The 19,304-nt window shown below is 41.9% G+C and overlaps 1 protein-coding gene across 1 annotated transcript in view; it reads right to left on the bottom strand.

The window, feature by feature from the left end:
* Thoc2 (THO complex subunit 2) overlaps nt 1–957 on the bottom strand; it is a 71,120-nt gene extending 70,163 nt beyond the window's left edge. The window contains exon 1 of the mRNA XM_057760735.1: nt 874–957. Coding sequence (XP_057616718.1) covers nt 874–944 — 71 coding nt within the window. The 5' untranslated portion in view covers nt 945–957. The remainder of the gene's footprint in view (nt 1–873) is intronic.
* Nucleotides 958–19,304: the final 18,347 nt, after the last annotated feature.

Raw genomic sequence — 19,304 nt, 5'->3', positions numbered from 1 at the left:
GGGGACAGAAAACCTCTACCGTGGCCAGTCACCGGGAGAGGGTTACAAAACTAACTTTACGATTTAACAGTAACAAAACATTCTAAAGTACTAAAAAAGTTTCGAGGGCGACCAGAATTAGCTACAATTCCAGGCCAAAATGGGGTTTCATCAACATTTAAGGATGAAAAGTTGAATCCAGTCCGAAACCACTCGGAGGTGACATGCCGGTAGGGACTTGGCAAAAAGCAGCAATCCCTGCCACACTTCCCCAAGGACCTCAGGGCCAGGGCAGTACAAGCTGGCGCTCCCCAAGAAACCAGAGGTGCCAAGCCTGGCTGTCCCTGACGCCCCGTGCTCTTCTGCCACTGGCGGCTAGGACTGGAGAGAGTTCGGGACAGTTCGCCCTCCTAAGACTTCGGGCATAGGAGAAGCCAGGCGACAAACTACAGGAGTCGCCTTGAGTGCAGAGTGATGAAACGGGACAGAGAGAAAAAATGTCAAGTATGGACCCAACAGTCCCGGGCGCGAACCCACGGAGAGAAAAGCAGTCAAGTGAGCCGAGGCAAAACGAAAGAGAGACAAAAAAGACACAGAGCAGGAGCACAGGGGGACCTGGGGGGCCAAGACGGAAGTTCTGCTTAGAGACCAAAGGAAGCGGGGCTCCGGTGGACAGCGGGGCTTTCAGGGAGGTGGGGGAAGCCGCTCGGTGGAGGCTACCGGCTCCGCTCCTCCCGCAGTTCGAAACTCCTTACCAACCATCCCCAACCGTCGCCTGGGTGGGGGAGGGGGCGCCGCTTCCCCCCCACCCCCGGCCCCTGTACCCCACTTCCGAATGTGGCCAACGCCCCGGCCTCGGCTCGCCCGGCTCCCGCCCCCAGCCCGAACACTCACAATTCGCCTCTCCCTGATTTCTCCCAGTTCTTTATCCACTCTGCGGGAACCAGCACAGTTGCGGCCGCCATCTTCCCCTCGCTAGTAACAGTGGCCCGGATGTGTGGCTCGCGAGTGAGAGGTCAAAGGGGAGCGCCGCCCACGGGGAGTGACGGAAGCTGGGAGTTCGGTTTTAGATTTCCCGCCCCACCTACCTCCCCACCCAGCGGAAGTCCCGGGCCTTGCTGACAAAGGGGTGGCAGATGCCGGTGGTCCCTTTCGCTGGTACCTGCCCGACCGCGCCCTCAACAGTCATCGCGTTTTACTTCCCTTTAGAAACAAACAAATAAATAAAAAACGCCAGGCCCGGACCGCTTGTAGCCCTTATGATCTCCTGTAATATCTACCCCAAGCCACTAATTCAAACACGTAAATTTTCAAGCGCTCGGTCTGTTACACATTGAAGATACTGGAACTATAAGTCGTGCTCGGCGCGGCCCTCTGGAAAAGAGGAACATGAGATAAGAAATATCTCGAGACAAACTACTGACAGAAAATTATCACGGAGAGTGCAACACGATACGTGGTATGCCGAGGACCATGCTAGCGTAATGGATGAAAGCTGGCCCTGGGAAACACAGGATCCTTAAAATCTAAAGCCTTACTTTAGCTGTCAAACCAGGGAGCATTAGTATATCAAAAAAACACTGGGTGCAGGCTCAAATTCTCTCCACAAAATACTTGATATTACAAAGAGAAAACATTACTGTAGGAAAATATAGAAGATATCACCCTATGTTGGTGAAAATAAATTTGCAAGGATTGGAGCTGTAGCTCAGGTCCACAGCACTTACCTAGCTTGCAACAAGCTCTGGTTTGGAACTCACACTGGAAAAAAAAAAGACTGAATTATTTCACAAATATGGCAAGAAAACCAGGCACAGGCTTACACAGGTTTAATTCCAACAGTCAGGAGCCTAAGACAGGAGCATAGCCTGGAAGTAGGCAAGGTGGGCAAGCTAGTGGGAAGAGATGGACATCCTGGGACTACCAATGATGTGCTAGGAAACATGCTAATCAATTTTTTCAAATTGATAATGTCCAAGTTATACATATTATTTTGATATTGTAGGAACAGCAGGCATATCCATTACTGAGGGACAATCTACAAAATTACTGACTTGCACTCTTCAAAACTGCCAAATGCAAGATGGTAATTTGTCGAGATTTATGAAGACTGGAGGCGGAGGCGGAAAGATCTCTGTGAGTTCAAGGCCATCCTCCTCTACGAGGCCAGCCTCCTCCTCGAGGTCAACCAAGGTTACGCACTGAGACTGTCTCGGAAAAAAAAAATGGAGACAAGAACTATAAGAAATTTCCCCCCCCCCAAAAAAAACCCATATTTTTCTTTTGCTATAAAGGGTATTACTAAATAGAGGAGATCTGGTTAGACTGGGGGCGAATGGGATGAGAATTTTAGGGATCGGGTTGGGGTGGCCAGAGGGGGAGAATGCCAAGAGAGTTGACTGGCTGGAGGATCTTTACAGAGTCAAGATCTTTACAGAGTCAAGGGAAACTTCAAGAGGCCACAAGAATGGCTCCAGCTAAGACTCCTGGCAGCAGCGGATGCATATTCTGAACTGGCCATCATCCCCTGTGATCTGAATTGTGATTATCTAGGTCATCATTGGAGAGCCTTCATCCAGTGACTGGTGGAGGGAGATTCAGAGACCCACAGCCAAACACTGGGTCAACCTCGGGGAGTCCTAATGAGGGGAAGGAGGAGGGATTGTAGGAGCCAGGGAGGTCAGAAACATAGCAGGAAACCCCACAGAAATGCTAGCCTGGATCATGGGAACTCACAGAGTCTGAACCAACAAGGAGGGACTCTGCATGGGACCGACCTAGACCCTCTACATAGATATGATGGCTATTTAGCTTGGTCTATGTGTGGGACTCCTGCCAATGGAAGTGGGGGCTGTTCCTAGTGCTTTGGCTCTTAGAAACATATTCCTCATGCTGGGCTGCCTTCTTCAGCCTGAATACAGGGGGAGGTGCTTGGTCTTATGGCTGCTGGATGTGCCATGCTTTACTGATGCCCGTGGGAGGATTGCCCCTTTCTGAGGGAATATGCAGGAGGGATGGGTTGTGGAAGAGATGGAGGGGAGGGAGAGGGAGTAGGAGGACAAAAGGGAGGGGAAGCTATGGTCAGAATGTAAAATTAATTAATTAAAAAAAAGTGTATTACTGGCACAATTGACTTCATTTGGATATTTGTAAGTAAAGTAATAACATTGTATCATAGTTATTTTCTTGACTGAAATGTGTGCACTGTAATTGTTACAGAAAAAGCCCTGTTCTAAGAAACAAGCAATGACTCAGCACGTAAGAGCACTGGCTGCTCTTCTAGATCCCACAGGTTGGAGTCCCAGCACCCAAGTGGTCATTTCCAAGGATCTGTAAGTCCAGTCCCAAAGGATCAGACACCCTCTTCTGACTTAAGATGACTGTGCACACTGGGCAGTGGTAGCACACACCTTTAATCCCAGCACTTGGGAGGCAGAGGCAGGTGGATCTCTGTGAGTTCAATGCCAGTTTGGTCAACAGAGTGAGTTCTAGGACAGGGTCCAGAGCTAAAACCCCGTTTCGAGAAACAAACAAAACAACAGCAACAAAAAAGGTAGCTAAGATGACAGTGCACATATGTGGTTCAGCACACACATTCAGACAAAACATCCATACACATAAAAATAAATACATAGGCCAGGCAGTGGTGGCACACATCTTTAATCCCAGTAATTGGGAGGCAGAGACAAGTAGATCTCTGTAAGTTCAAGGCCAGGCTAGTTTACAGAGCAAGTTCCAGGACAGCAAGGACTGTTACATAGATAAATTCCATCTCAAAAAATATTTTTGATTGTGAGCCTAGCCTTTAACGACTGAGCCATCTCTCCAGCCCCTGTCTTGAAAAATAAAAAGAAAGATAGCCAGGTGGTATCAGCACACACCTTTAATCCCAGCACTCGGGAGGCAGAGGCAGGCAGATCTCTGTGAGTTCGAGGCCAGCCTGGTCTTCAAAGTGAGTTCCAGGACAGCCAGGGCTGTTACACAGAGAAACCTTGTCTAGAAAAACAAAAATAAAAAATAAAAAAAAAAAATAAAAGGAAAAGAGAAAGAAAAGAAAGAAATAAAGAAGATTCAGTCAAGCATGATGACACAAGCTGGAAATCTAAGGACTCAGAGGCTGAAACTGAGCACGCCAAGCTGAAAGTATGTAGAGAGACCCAGTCTCAAAAAAGAAACGTCTCACTGAAATAATGACAGATTTTGCAAGTTTTTTTTCTGGTTTTTTGAGATAGAGTTTCTCTGTAGCTTTGGAGCCTGTCCTGGAACTAGCTCTTATAGACCAGGATAGTCTCGAACTCAGAGAGATCCACCTGCCTCTACCTCCTGAGTGCTGGGATTAAAGGCGTGCGCCACCACCACCCGGCTCTGGTTTTTGGGTTTTTGTTTGTTTGCAGTTTATTCTCAAATATGTTTTGGGGAGGGTAGAGTTAAAAGAGATTTCAAATTGAGTAAGCAAATGTAAAGTTAAGACTCTAGGAATGTGAATTGATGGTATTTAGAAACTGCTACCCCCAAACATGAGAGCTGTACCTTTAATATGCTGCTTACTTCATAGTAGCTAGAATGTCATAAGTGGCTTGCCTTAGTCCACAAAGCACTGAGTTTACAGGCCCCAGGGACTACACCTGCCTAAGAAATTGCAAGAGGAAGGGGCCTTCTTCAGATAACCTTGTCTGAAAAAAAAAAATAAAACCTCTCAATTGTCAAGGATCAATTGTCATAACCAAGTAAAATCAGCAACCACAACAAAAAATACAAACCTCTCTTATCATAGAAGAGAAAGCTTTAATCAAACATTTATGATCATGTGTAAAGCCAGATTAAGATAGATGGGTATAAAACAAGAAAATAGCTGGGGAATTGTGTGAGGAGAGGAAGAGTTCTAAAGTGATAGAAGAGGGGGAGACAAAAGAATGAGAGAGAGTGATATAGCAGGTACATGAACAGTGCCTTACCAGTAAGGGACTTCCAGTACACCTGGGTGGCTTTACTGGGTGTATCTGTTTACAGGGCACAGAACAAAAGGGGTGTGTGTGTGTGTGTGTGTGTGTGTGTGTGTGTGCTACTGCAGGAAGCAGCCAGATATTTGAAACTGGAAAGGGACAACTGAGTGGACCTGGCCAATGGGAACATTGGTTCCTTAGAATCCCAGAAGAGTGGTTAAAGTCAGGACCCTGACAGTGTGGTGAAGTCAATGCCTCCATTTAAAAGATATATCCCCTAGCCAAACAGACATGTAGTATGGAAGCAGATTCAAGTAGGTAATGGGAAATAGTTTGATTGAACAGAAATGAGTCTTTTAAGGAAATTTGCCCCCAAGAAAGATGGCCTTTATTGGCTGATCCAACTACCTACCATTCTGGGTCACAGTCAACAGTCACAAGTAACCAATAATGACACGAAAATGTGTAAAATGGTTCTCATTGATCCTGATGTTAACCCAGAGGCAATCCACCTCCTTTCATGCCTGAAGACAGTGGCTCAGAAATTCGGGGGTGTGATGGTGAGACTCAGAGCTATATATACACCCATTTGCTATCTCCTCAACTTTGGTATTAGAAGATGCTCAAATACAACACAAAGATTAGAACAACTCCAAAAAGAGACAAAGCCAGATTAAATACAGAAAGTATTTAGTGAAAAGAAATGGCAATCTATCAGCCCAGGAGTTAAGAGAAATCAATTGGGGATGGGGCGGGTAGAACCAGGTCGGTTGAGTCTGCAGTCACAAACCTGTAATTCCCAGCACAACTCAGGCTGAGGCACAGTGATTGATCTTTTGAAGTTACCTAGAGCTACAGCAAGGCCATGTTTGTGTCTGTGGTGTGTGTGGGGGGGTGTTAATTTAAAATCCCTTGATTCTCAAGGAAAACACCAAATGGTGGGAGTTGGTAGGTGATACCAGTGCAGGAGGAAAGCCAGGAGGACCTGTGCAGTCCAGGTTGGGAGGCCAAGGAATTTTCTTCTAAGAATAGGCTAAGGTTACAAAGCTCATAGAGGAAAAGCCAGAGAGGAGTGGATTCCTTTCACCAAGCTTGGCAGCTTAGGCAAGGACATAAGAATCAAGTCCCTGGGGGCTGGAGAGATGGCTCAACCGTTAAGGGCTAGGCTCACAACCAAGAAAAAAAAGTCAAGTCCAAGTCCCTGGATGAGCTCTAGCTGTTCTCCCCACCCATTGAAGAATCTGAGATTATTGATTTTTTCCTGGAAGCAGCCCCTAAGGATGAGTGTCTGAAGACCAGTCATGTCAGTGCAGAGGCAGACTCAGGTTAACCAGCAGAGCAGGTTCAAGGTTTTTGTTAACATTGAGCACTACAATGGTCATGTTTATCTTGGTGTTAACTGACCCAAGGAGGTAGCCATTGCCATCCAAGGGGCCATCGTCTTGTCCAAACTTCCCATTCTCCTTGTGTGGTGAGGCTACTGAGGAAACAAGATTATCAGGCTGTGATGGTTTGAATGAAAATGGCTTCCATAGACTCAAAGAGAGTGGCTCTATTGGGAGGTGTGTCCTTGTTGGAGGAAGTATGCTGCTGGGGGCAAGCTTTGAGGTTTCAAAAGTTTAAGACAAACCTAGTGGCTCGTTCTCTCTTTCTGCTGCCTGCCTATCCAGATGTAATATTTCCAGTTAAATCTACAGCATCATATCTGCCTGTGTGCCACCATACTTCTCATAACTGTTGGGTGGAGGTCACTTGTTTGGTTCCTGGACGCCCAGCTAGCTTAACCCCAAAATAATCACACAGAAATTGTATTAATTAAATCACTGCTTGGCCCATTAGTTCTAGCTTTTTATTGGCAAACTCTTACATTAATTTAACCCATTTCTATTAATCTGTATATCGCCATGTGGCAGTAGCTTACCCGGAAAGATTCAGCATGTCTGACTCTGGAGGCTCCATGGCATCTCTCTCTCTACCCTTCTTTTTTCCAGTTTCCATCTTCTCTGCCTATTTAAGTTCTGCCCTATCAACAGGTCAAGGCAGTTTCTTTATTCATTAATGGTAATCACAGCACACAGAGGGGACTCCCACATCACACAGCGACAATAATGGACTAAACTTATGAGCTGTAAGCCAGCCCCAATTAAATATTTTCTTTTATAGGAGTTGTCATGGTCATGGTGTCTCTTCTTTATTCTCCTTTATTCTTAGGGTAATAAAACCCTAAGACAGAAGCCCCAGACTGTTCCATATAGGTGACAGGATGTAGTGGCTTTGTGTTGGTGCATCTCATTTCTGTCCCTAGATGAACTGGCATCATCTCTGCTCCTGTGCCAAGAATCTGTTGATGATGGCAAGTATTGATGATTTCCAGATGTCAGCCAGGGTCTTCATTACCACCCTAGACAACTTCACCAAGGCCACCTCCAAGGCCTACAATAATCTGACCGTCTGACCTCAACCATGTTCATCAAATCTCCCATCAGGAACTCTTCAATCATTAGATTCTCTGTGCAGAGGACTCAGGTTTTATTTGGGGTTACTACATAGGGTAATAATATAGGAAAAAGTTAATTAAGCCTATTTAAAGAATAAAAAACACTCAGAGCTCTCAAAAGCAGTTCCCATTATCTGTATGTCAGGAGTAGTGCCCTCTGTAGCTGAATAAGCCATTTAACGGGTATTCTAAATGTAATGGCAAGGGTCACTAAGTACAATTGCAACCAAGAAAATAGGCATCTACCACACACACACACACACACACACACACACACATTTGAACTAGTACAGACTGTTACCCATGACCATGACATTGGGCTCATCTATTGCCCCAACACAGGTGAAAGCCAGGAGTCAGAGCTCAATGAAAAATCTAACGTCTACTTCTTTCCTATTGCTGAAGACAATCCACAGATATCACCACCTCTCTGCTATCCCCATGAGTCTATTCATAGCAGCTTCAGCACTTCAGCCCTAGTTGAAAAGTATTCATCTTTTGATCTCGCTATGAAAAAAAATCTTGTTAAAGGCAGGAAGTGAAGAAAATAATTCTAGAAAAATTCAGTGTGGAGAGAGGACTGAATCTATGGAATAATTATGGCAGAAGTGCTGACAAAACATGAGTCAGAGAAATGCTCAAGTGAACCACACAAAGGAAATGGACCTCCGCAAAGCTGTGGAGGAACTGGACACAGGCAGGAGAAAATGAGTGGAGTGACTCAGACTAATGAAGAACTGGACATGAAAAATCAACAAACTGACAAGCAAAAATAACATGTCTAAAAATATGTGTTCTACCTGAGAAAGAAGCCTAGCCTCTGCTGCTTTTCTCAGATCCCTCAACCCTCCTTCGGTCCTTCCAGATGCGCATTTCAGAGTTAAAACAACAAGAGAGTTCCAGTGGCACTCATCTTCTCAATGATCAGTAGAAAATTCCAGCAGTCTTGATTGTTATCATTAGTCTCTTTAGGGAACCCTATGATAATGGGAAGACTAGCATTATGATTTGGGTTGACGAATACATGAGTAAACTTCAACTGTGCAAAAAAGGACAAATCTTGCATGTTTCTTCTCATGGAGAATCTAGATACACACGTATGGGTATGTGTGTGTATAGCATGAAGGCAGAAAGGAGACTATGGAATAGGGTGAACAAGGGACAGTAATTGCATCAAACATGAGCAAACCACAATGTGTGTATATATGAAAAGATGCCACAAAGAGACATCATTTTACACGCTAACTAAAAAGTTAATCAAAAAAATTTAATTTAGCCAGGTGTGATGGCACACGTCTTTAATTCCAGCACTTGGGAGGCAGAGACAAGGTGGATCTCTGTGAGTTCAAAGCCAGCCTGATCTGCATAGTGAACTCTAGGCCAGTCAGAGCTATGTGAAGAAACAATGTCTCAAAAAATTAATTATTGTATGTATGTGTTTGATGTGTAGGTATGAGTACATGCATGTGGAGATCAGAAGCCAACTTTTGAAAGTCTGCCCCCACACCACATGCATACACCTTTTTAAGTTATCTGATTTGCAGAGCAGACACTTTACCAACAGACCAATTTGCCTGTCCAATAAGTGTTTGTGTGTGTGGTGGGGAAAGGTCAGAGGCAGCCATTGAATATCTTCCTCTATCTTTTTCCACTTCATTTTTTTTTCTAGACAGTTTCTTGTAGCTTTGGCTGCCCAGGCTGGCCTCAAACTCACAGAACTCTTCCTGTCTCTTCCTCCCGAATGCTGGGATCAGAGAAATGCACCATCCATCGCCTGGCCTCCATTTCATTTTTTTAAAAAAAACAAAACAAAACAAAACAAACAAAAAAAAAACAGTCTCTCACCAAACCTGGAGCTCACCAATTGGCTCGACTCGCTGGCCAGCAGCCCTTGAATCCCCGTTTTTACTTCATCAGTGGCTGAGTTACCAATGCGTACTGTCACATCCAGCTCTTTACAAGGATGCAGGGGGTCAGGGGAGGGGCATATCCCCATTCCAAATAGTAATAATATCAATTTATGATGAGGGCATATAAGATTCCAGATCATGCTTAGTTAAAACATTTGCTTTACTTTTCTGTGATGTCTTTATGTACACAGTGAATTTTAATAGGTTACTTTCTCTAATCTAATGCCCATTTATTTTATCAGTTCAATTATGAACACTAACAGGATAGTGGGAAATTTTTCCCTCCTATTAAGGATAAAGGATATACAGGGGCGCTTTTGTTTGTGAAACTTTTTAAAATATAAAGCATTTTAGAAACACATACTTGGAGCCAAAAAGATAGCCTAATAACCTGTGCATAAATAAATAGATAGTAAGATGTAAAAAGAAATACACATTTGGCAGAAAGTTTATTAAACATACATAAGAAAATAAAGAAACTTTATTGCACATACTAATGTGTGAACTTATTTTACAGAAATTTTTAGTGTACTAGTGTACAAACCACAGTGTATGCATGGAGATCAGAAGTCAATGTGTGGCAGGCAATTGATTCCTTCTAACCACCATGTGGATCCTGGGGCTCGAACTCAGATCATCCGGCTTGACTTCTTGACTGTTGTGCTATCTCACCAGGCTCAAACATAGGAAATTTAGAATTAGCATTATCTTCTAAATTTAGCAAGTTTTATTAAATGATCCATGTTTATTGGTGCTAATAAACTGAGGAATAGGCTGTATTTAAAATATGTCTGAAGAAAAATTAAAATACTTATTATTGTTTCCTACCAGCTGTACCTAATCTTTTTACAGAGCAATTAAATTTCATATAAGACAAAACATTTCAGGGTATTATCTAGTTTTAGATTAGACCTGTAACTAATTTCTTAATGTCTGAACCTAAAGTTCTAAAGCTACTAAATGGAAAACTATTCAGCATCTTCAATAACTTGGGCTCATTTAAAAACATTATGCTGTTTCAAAAAGAATACAAGAGTGATTACCCTTACATATCTTCATATTTCATTGTTATGAAAAAACTAAATGTATACCAAGTAAAATAAAATTATGTGGTAAATTTTCATGTACCAGTCTTCTCCCTGGAAAAATTTCTAAATCATTACTATTGAAAGAGACGGTTCAATGGTTAAGAACACTGGCTGCTCTTCTGGGTTCAATTCCCAGTACCCACATGGCAGTTCACAACTGTCTGTAACTCTAGTTCCAGGGATCTGACACTTCATACAGACATACATGCTGGCAAAATACTAAATAAATAAATAAATCTATTTTAAAAAGATCATTATTACTGTGCAGTTTGTATTTGACAAGAAACACTAACTGGCTTTTTTTAAATGTATTCTTCTCTATATATTTTTAAATGTATTCTTCTCTATATATTTTAAATGTATTCTTCTCTCTCTCTCTCTCTCTCTCTCTATATATATATATATATATATATATATATATATATGTTGTAGAGATATTCTCCCCAACTTTGAGCTTCATTTACATTGTGATCATTCTTTATGAGTGTTTTGAAGACGGGTCCTCTGCAATGTAGGATGCCGAACAACGTCTCTAGGCTCAATTCGTATACACCTCTCTCTCTCTCTCTCTCTCTCTCTCTCTCTCTCTCTCTCTCTCACACACACACACACACACACCAGTGTCATCTGGAGGGTAAACTGTCCCCTTCTGCTACATTACAGTTTACCTTGCCACATATCATGGTGATGCCTCCTGCCAAACTCTGAGGTGTGTGCAATATGCATATTACCCAGTATGCCACAAGTGCAATATGACCTGAGTGCAGGGATGTCCTTTAGGGCTTTGGTTTTCCTCTTTCATGGAGCCAGCAGAACTATTTTTATATAAAATGATGACTCCCTTAGGAATTGCTCAGAGCTAATTGGCTTCATGCCCTATAAGATTGCAAAGCTATCATATCTTTTGTATCCTTGTTTTCTTGCTTTCTCTTTGCCATCAAAATCTGGCTGTTGTCTCAGCAGATGAGAGTATTGTTCCCTGGTGATCTCAATAATTCATGGGTGCCAACAAGGGAATGAGGGACTGCAAGCTGTGAAAAAGGCTAGGATTGGAGGCTTACTTTGTTGACAATCTCATGTGTGGAGTGGTAGGTAGATTTTAGGTAATTTTAATATCAAGCAGTCTTGATAATGTATGAGAGTTTAGGAGAGAGAAGCAAAGAATATGCACATAAAAGCAAACAAAAGAAAGAATAAGTGAGCCGGGTGGTGGTGGCACATGCCTTTAATCCCAGCACTTGGGAGGTAGAGGCAGGTGGATCTCTGTGAGTTCGAGGCCAGCCTGGTCTTACAAGAGCTAGTTCCAGTACGGACTCCTGTTGACTGAGGTTTCTGTCCCACCTGGTTCCCACAGTTGTTAAGTCCCAAAGAAATCACACAGAGGTCTACATTAGTTATAAACTGATTGGCCTAGTATCTCAGGCTTCTTATTAACTCTTATAACTTATATTAGCCCATAATTCTTGTCTGTGTTTTCTCGGTGAGGCAGTCATATCTTGTGTCCTCTGCATCTGGGTCACGACTGCAGACTGAAACTTCCCTCTTCCCAGAATTCTAGTTGTCCTGTCTCTACTACCTGCCTGGTCGCCCCACATATACTTCCTGCCTGGCTACTAGCCAATTAGCGTTTTATTAAAAATAATACAAGTGACAGGATAAAAGACCATTGTCCCACAGCACTTCCCCCCACTCTTTTAAAAAAGAAAAACAAGAACTCTGAATCTAATATCATTTGTTTAACTTTTCTCCTGACCATTATCCATAACAACTTGTAACCAACATTCTAAACAACAAAAAAAAAATATCCATAGTCCACTTTTTGGGAATGTGGGTGTAGTTTTCCAGATTATATCCTGCTGATTGGGGACACTGATAATCTTACAGCAACCTAAAGAAAATATAGAATTATGGTCAAGTCCTTACTGGAAAATTCTGTGAGGCTTAATCATCTCAAGCAGCAGTCTTGAATCTGCTCTAGATGCAGAACTCAGACATCTGGGTCATCCGCTCCTATTGGAGATTTCTCAGGGGATCTTCCTTGATCAAACCTGATCTTTCTTAACCCAGAATGAATCTATAGCCTCACCTTTCCTGTGAAAACAAAAGCAAAACCTCTTCTCCAAAGTAACATACCTTTTGACTTCAATTTTGAAGTCAACCTATTTTCAAAATACCTATCTTGGATTAATTCACCAGTATTTATAAACAAATATCTTTTAGCAGCTGTTGCTCCTTCCTCAGCATTCAAACAATTCAAAGAGAACATAATAACATACAGTATCCAGACTCTCTGTTTTCCCTCTTTACGTGGCTTTATTTTAACCTCTATTTCTTTTATTTTTACTTTTAATTTGCCTGCCTCTGCCCCCCAAGTGCTGGGATTAAAAATGTGTACTACCACACCTTGAATTCACAGAGCTCTGCCTGCCTCTGTCTCCCAAGTGTTGGGATTAAAGGTATGTGCCACCACACCCAACCACTCTCTTTCTTTTTTTATTTTAAGGACTTTATCCTTTTTTTCTTTTTCTTTTCTCTCCCAAGTCTCTCTCTCTCTCTCTCTCTCTCTCTCTCTATATATATATATATATATATATATATATATATATATATATATAATACACTATAAACTGTTGAGGTTTTCTTCATTTTTGAATCTCTCTTTACTGTATCTCTTTTTCTGACCACACGAGTCTTTAATTTGCTAAGCAATATTGCTAGGATTAAAGCTGTGGCTTTCACGGCTAGATCCACCCCATTTCCTTTTAGCTTTCTGAGAATCTAGCTTTATGGTGGAGGTACTGGCCAGAGCCATGTTTATTGCCACAAATGTATGGCATTTCAAGGTCCCTGCCACCACCAAGAAGCATGCTGTAGGCTATTCATAAGCACCATTTAAGTGTTTTGTGGCAGAGCCTCTTAAAAGAGCTGCAAGGTTTTGCAGCTAAAGCTGAATCAGGAAGCCTCTCCTTAATGGGAGCACTTGCATCTAGCAAGCAGAACCCACCTGAGAAAATGCTGCTATCAATGAGTCATGCTTAACTCTATTCTTTTCTGTCTAAAATTACTTCCCAAACTCTCTCAAGCTTTATGTGGATGCAGTTGTCCACACATTGGGCACCATTCTGTTGACTGAAGTTTCTGTCCTGCCTGGTTCCCACAGTCATTAAGTCCCAAAGAAATCACACAGAGGTCTACATTAATTATAAACTGATTGGCCTAGTATCTCAGGCTTCCTATTAACTCTTATAAGTTATATTAGCCCATAATTCTTGTCTGTGTTAGCCTCTTGGCTTGGTACCTTTTTCAGTGAGGCAGTCACATCTTGTGTCCTCTGCATCTGGGTCACGACTGCAGACTGAAACTTCCCTCTTCCCAGAATTCTAGTTGTCCTGCCTCTTCCTCCTGCCTGGTTGCCCCACCTATACTTCCTGCCGGGCTACTGGCCAATCAACGTTTTATTAAAAATAATACAAGTGACAGGATAAAAGACCATTGTCCCACAGCAGGCTCCAAAGCAGCACAGAGAAATCCTGTCTCAAAAAAGCCAAAGAAAGAAAGAAAGAAAGAAAGAAAGAAAGAAAGAAAGAAGGAGGGAGGGAGGGAGGGAGGGAGGGAGGGAGGGAGGAAGGAAGAAAGGAAGGAAGGAAGGAAGGAAAGGGAGTACAGAAGCTTTCATAACATCTAAAATAGTAAAGTTCCTTAACACACACTACCTGATAACTTCTGTATTTTAGGCTAGAGTTGTTTATGCCAGGTCATTCTCCTTAGCTCCATTCTATCCAGGCTAATTCTTTGGTATGAAAATTACATTTTCATTGTCTGTTAGTAGTAAAATCTTCAGTTCGGAACTGGACTCCCACAGGGGAAGCAGAGAGGAAAGAAACAGCAGGGCAGAGGTTGGTCCAGAATCTTAAGAGAGAAAGTTGTCAACATCAGCAGGATCAAAACAACCAGTTTGATAACTATGACCTTACTACATATCTGATGGGTATTATCAGGGCCCAGATTATAACTATTGTCTCCTATCAGTTTTTCATTGTTTTCCCTTCAATTTAATTTTCCTCTTCTCTCTCACAACTCAAATAATAGAGCCCACCTTCTTTTTTTTTTCTTGCTGATTTTTTTTATTAATTAATTAATTTAATTATTAAAGATTTCTGCCTCTTCCCCGCCACCACCTCCCATTCCCTCCCCCTCCCCCAATCAAGTCTTCCTTCCTCCTCAGCCCAAAGAGCAAGCAGGTTTCTCTGCCCTGTGGGAGGTCCAAGGACCACCCACCTCCATCCAGGTCTATTAAGGTGAGCATCCAAACTACCTGGGCTCCCACAAAGCCATTACGTGCAATAGGATCAAGAACCCATTGCCATTGTTCTTCAGATCTCAGTAGTCCTCATTGTCCATTATGTTCAGCGAGACAGGTTTTGTCCCATGCTTTTTCAGTCCCCGGCCAGCTGGCCTTGGTGAGTTCCCGATAGATCATCCCCATTGCCTCAGTGTGTGGGTGCACCCCTCGCCGTCCTGAGTTCCTTGCTCGTGCTCACTCTCCTTCTGCTCCCCCTTTGGATCGTGAGACTTCAGTCCAGTGCTCCAATGTTGGTCTCTGTCTCTGTCTTCTTTCATCGCCTGATGAAGGTTAATATTCAGGGGGATGCTTATATGTTTTTCTTTGGGTTCACCTTCTTATTTAGCTTCTCTAGAGTCACGAATTATAGTCTCAATGTCCTTTATTTATGGCTAGAAACCAAATATGAGTGAGTACATCCCATGTTCCTCTTTTTGGGTCTGGCTTACCTCACTCAGGATAGTGTTTTCAATTTCCGTCCATTTGTATGCAAAATTCAAGAAGTCATTGTTTTTTACTGCTGAGTAGTACTCTAATATGTATATATTCCATACTTTCTTCATCCATTCTTCCATTGAAGGACATCTAGGTTGTTTCCAGGTTCTGGCTATTACAAACAATGCTGCTATGAACATAGTTGAGCATATACTTTTGTTGTATGTTTGGGCATCTCTTGGGTATATTCCCAATAGTGGTATTGCTGGGTCAAGAGGTAGGTTGAACCCGACTTTCCTGAGAAACCGCCACACTGCTTTCCAAAGTGGTTGCACAAGTTTGCATTCCCACCAGCAATGGATGAGAGTGCCCCTTTCTCCACAACCTCTCCAGCAGAGGCTATCATTGGTGTTTTTGATTTTAGCCATTCTGACCGGTGTAAGATGGTATCTTAATGTTGTCTTGATTTGCATTTCCCTGATTGCTAAGGAAGTTGAGCATGATCTTAAGTGACTTTTGGCCATTTGAACTTCTTCTGTTGAAAAGTCTCTGTTCAGCTCAGTGCCCCATTTTATAATTGGATTGATTAACCTTTTACGGTCTAATTTCTTGAGTTCTTTGTATATTTTGGATATCAGACCTTTGTCAGTTGCGGAGTTGGTGAAGATCTTCTCCCAGTCAGTGGGTTGCCTTTCTGTCTTAGTGACAGTGTCCTTTGCTTTACAGAAGCTTCTCAGTCTCAGGAGGTCCCATTTATTCAATGATGTCCTTAGTGTTTGTGCTGCTGGGGTTATACGTAGGAAGTGTTCTCCTGTGCCCATGTGTTGTAGAGTACTTCCCACTTTCTCTTCTATCAGGTTCAGTGTGTTTGGACTGATATTGAGGTCTTTAATCCATTTGGACTTGAGTTTTGTGCATGGTGATATATATGGATCTATTTTCATTCTTCTACAGATTGACTTCCAGTTTTGCCAGCACAATTTGTTGAAGATGCTCTCTTTTTTCCATTGTATACTTTTAGCTCCTTTATCGAAAATCAGGTGTTCATAGGTTTGTGGGCTAAAGTCAGGGTCTTCTATTCTATTCCATTGGTCGACTTCTCTGTTTTTATGCCAGTACCAAGCCGTTTTCAGTACTGTAGCTCTGTAATAGAGTTTGAAGTCAGGGATGGTAATGCCTCCAGACAATCCTTTATTGTATAAGATTGTTTTGGCTATCCTGGGTTTTTTGTTTTTCCATATAAAGTTGATTATTGTCTTCTCCAGATCTGTGAAGAATTTTGATGGGATTTTGATGGGGATTGCGTTGAATCTATAGATTGCTTTTGGTAGAATTGCCATTTTTACTATGTTGATCCTCCCAATCCAAGAGCAAGGGAGGTCCTTCCATTTTCTGGTGTCCTCTTCAATTTCTTTCTTCAAAGACTTAAAGTTCTTGCCAAATAGATCTTTCACTTCCTTGGTCAGAGTTACCCCAAGGTATTTTATGCTATTTGTGGCTATCGTGAAAGATGATGCTTCTCTGATTTCCCTCTCTGCTTCCTTATCCTTAGTGTATAGGAAGGCAACTGATTTTTTGGAGTTGATTTTGTATCCTGCCACATTACCAAAGGTGTTTATCAGCTGTAGGAGTTCTTTGGTAGAGTTTTTGGGGTCGGTTATGTATACTATCATATCATCTGCAAATAATGAAAGCTTAACTTCTTCCTTTCCAATATGGATCCCCTTGATCCCCTTATGTTGTCTTATTGCTATTGCTAGAACTTCAAGCACTATATTGAAGAGGTATGGAGAGAGTGGACATCCTTGTCGTGTTCCTGATTTTAGTGGGATGGCTTTGAGTTTTTCTCCATTTAATTTAATGTTAGCTGTCGGCTTGCTGTAAATAGCTTTTATTATATTTAGGTATGCCCCTTGTATCCCTAATCTCTCCAAGACCTTTATCATAAAGGAGTGTTGAATTTTGTCGAATGCTTTTTCAGCATCTAATGAAATGATCATATGGTTTTTTTCTTTCAGTTTATTTATATGGTTGATTACATTGATAGATTTGCGTATGTTGAACCAGCCCTGCATCTCTGGAATGAAGCCTACTTGATCATAATGGATAACTTTTCTAATGTGTTCTTGGATTCGGTTTGCCAGTATTTTATTGAGAATTTTTGCGTCGATGTTCATGAGTGAGATAGGCCTGTAATTCTCTTTCTTGGTTGGGTCTTTGTGTGGTTTTGGTATCAGGGTAACTGTAGCTTCATAAAAGGAATTTGGCAATGACTCTTCTGTTTCTACATTGTGAAATACATTAAGAAGTATAGGTATTAGCTCTTCTTGGAAGTTCTGGTAGAATTCTGCATTGAAACCATCTGGCCCTGGGTAGAGCCCACCTTCTTATCTGTATATTGTTCAGAAGGAAGATTGTTCGTTTAGGTTTTCTTGGCTTTTGTTTCAGTCTGACTTTTGGTGATGGTATACATGGAACTCAAGATCCCACACATGTTGAACAAGTAGGTGTTCCTTTGTTGAGCTCCACCCCCAATTTTAGTACTTGAATATGAACTTAGGTTTCATTACTTAGTATCATAAATTTGGGGACATAAATTATTATCTATGATTCTCTTTCTTTCTTTAACAAGTAAAGCTAACAGCTTGGGACTAGAAGGAGCCAAATGACTCACACTCCTTGTCTTAGTCACTGTACTATTGCTGTGAAGTCACATTCCACTCCTTGGCCCCCAGGGACTTGGAGCCATATCATAATGCAAAATGTTTTTGATCCAATTCCTTAAGTCCCCATAATCTATCACAGTCTCAACAATGTTGCAAAATCCAAAGTCTCTTCTAGGTTTCATGCCATCTCTTAACTGTAACCCCATGTAAAATCAAAATAAAAAAGCAGACCACATACATCCAACATATAATGGCACAGCATATACATTACTATTCCAAAATTAAGAAAAGGAAGCATAGTGAGGAAACACTGGACCAAAGCAAGACTGAAAACCAGCTGGGCAAACTCTAAACTCTGCATCTCCGTGTCTGATGTCAAAATGCTCATCAGATCCCCACCTCCTTTCAGCGTTGTTGACTGCAACATAGTTCTTTTGGGCTGTTTCCACTCCCTGTTAGCAGTTTTCCTTGGCAGGTATCCGATGGCTCTGGCATCTCTAACACAAATCAGGCTTCTCCTGCACAGCTTCACATAATGACCTCTCTAGGCCACCATACAGGGTCACCCCTGATATACTCCTGGCCTCAGATGCTTTCCTTAGTAGTGGAAGGAGATTCTATAACCCTTTTCTTCTATCCTTGACAGAACCACATGGCCAAAATTGCATTACATTCTGATGCATCCAGGGTATAGAACTTGGTACAATTATTCAGTTATATTTGTATAAGTTTTCTATTGTTAATGGCTTTCTTCACTGCTTATATGTTTCTTTGATTCATTTTCATGAGATAGAAGCTTAGCTAAGTGAGGTCCTGCCCTGAAGTCACTACTCCCTTTATTTCATTTAGCAACAGGCTTTTAAAAAAAATAAAAACAAAAACAAAAAACACCTGTTTCTCTCCTTGAGCACTGGACTTAGCTCCGTTACACTTCCTGGTGTCTCTTTTCTCCTCAAACTGTATATTTTGTGTTTCTTTGTCCAACTTGCTTCTTTTCATTGTAGATCTGCATAAGAGTGACTACTGACAACTACATAACATAGTCAGTATTAACTAGGCCATCTTGATATCTCTTCTGTCAATGCCATTAATTCAAACTATTGCTGAGGTTTGACCATACACTGTTCACTGGATGAATGTGGAAGACTTGGGGACTTTGTACTAGGGAAGCAGTTAAAACACTATAAGCAAGACTTAGTGAGGCCATGCTACTAAGAGCTTGCAAGACAATAGTGCTGAGAACAATGTGAATTAGATCCAACTCAAGAACTTGCAGAGAGGAATGATATTAACAACTTATCTAGAAATCATTCTTACAATATTTTGGCAAAACATGTGGCTGTTTTTTTTCTCCTTGTCCTAAAAATCTGCCTGAGGCTAAACCGAAGAGTTTTGGATTAACAGTACATGGAACTTTATTGCAAGGATAGATCCTGTTGTAAAC

The sequence above is a fragment of the Chionomys nivalis genome, chromosome X (genome assembly GCF_950005125.1).
Source record: "Chionomys nivalis chromosome X, mChiNiv1.1, whole genome shotgun sequence".
NCBI classification, from domain to species: domain Eukaryota; kingdom Metazoa; phylum Chordata; class Mammalia; order Rodentia; family Cricetidae; genus Chionomys; species Chionomys nivalis.
The sequence above is the reverse complement of the archived record's forward strand: the minus strand, read 5'-3'. Positions and strand labels throughout refer to the sequence as shown.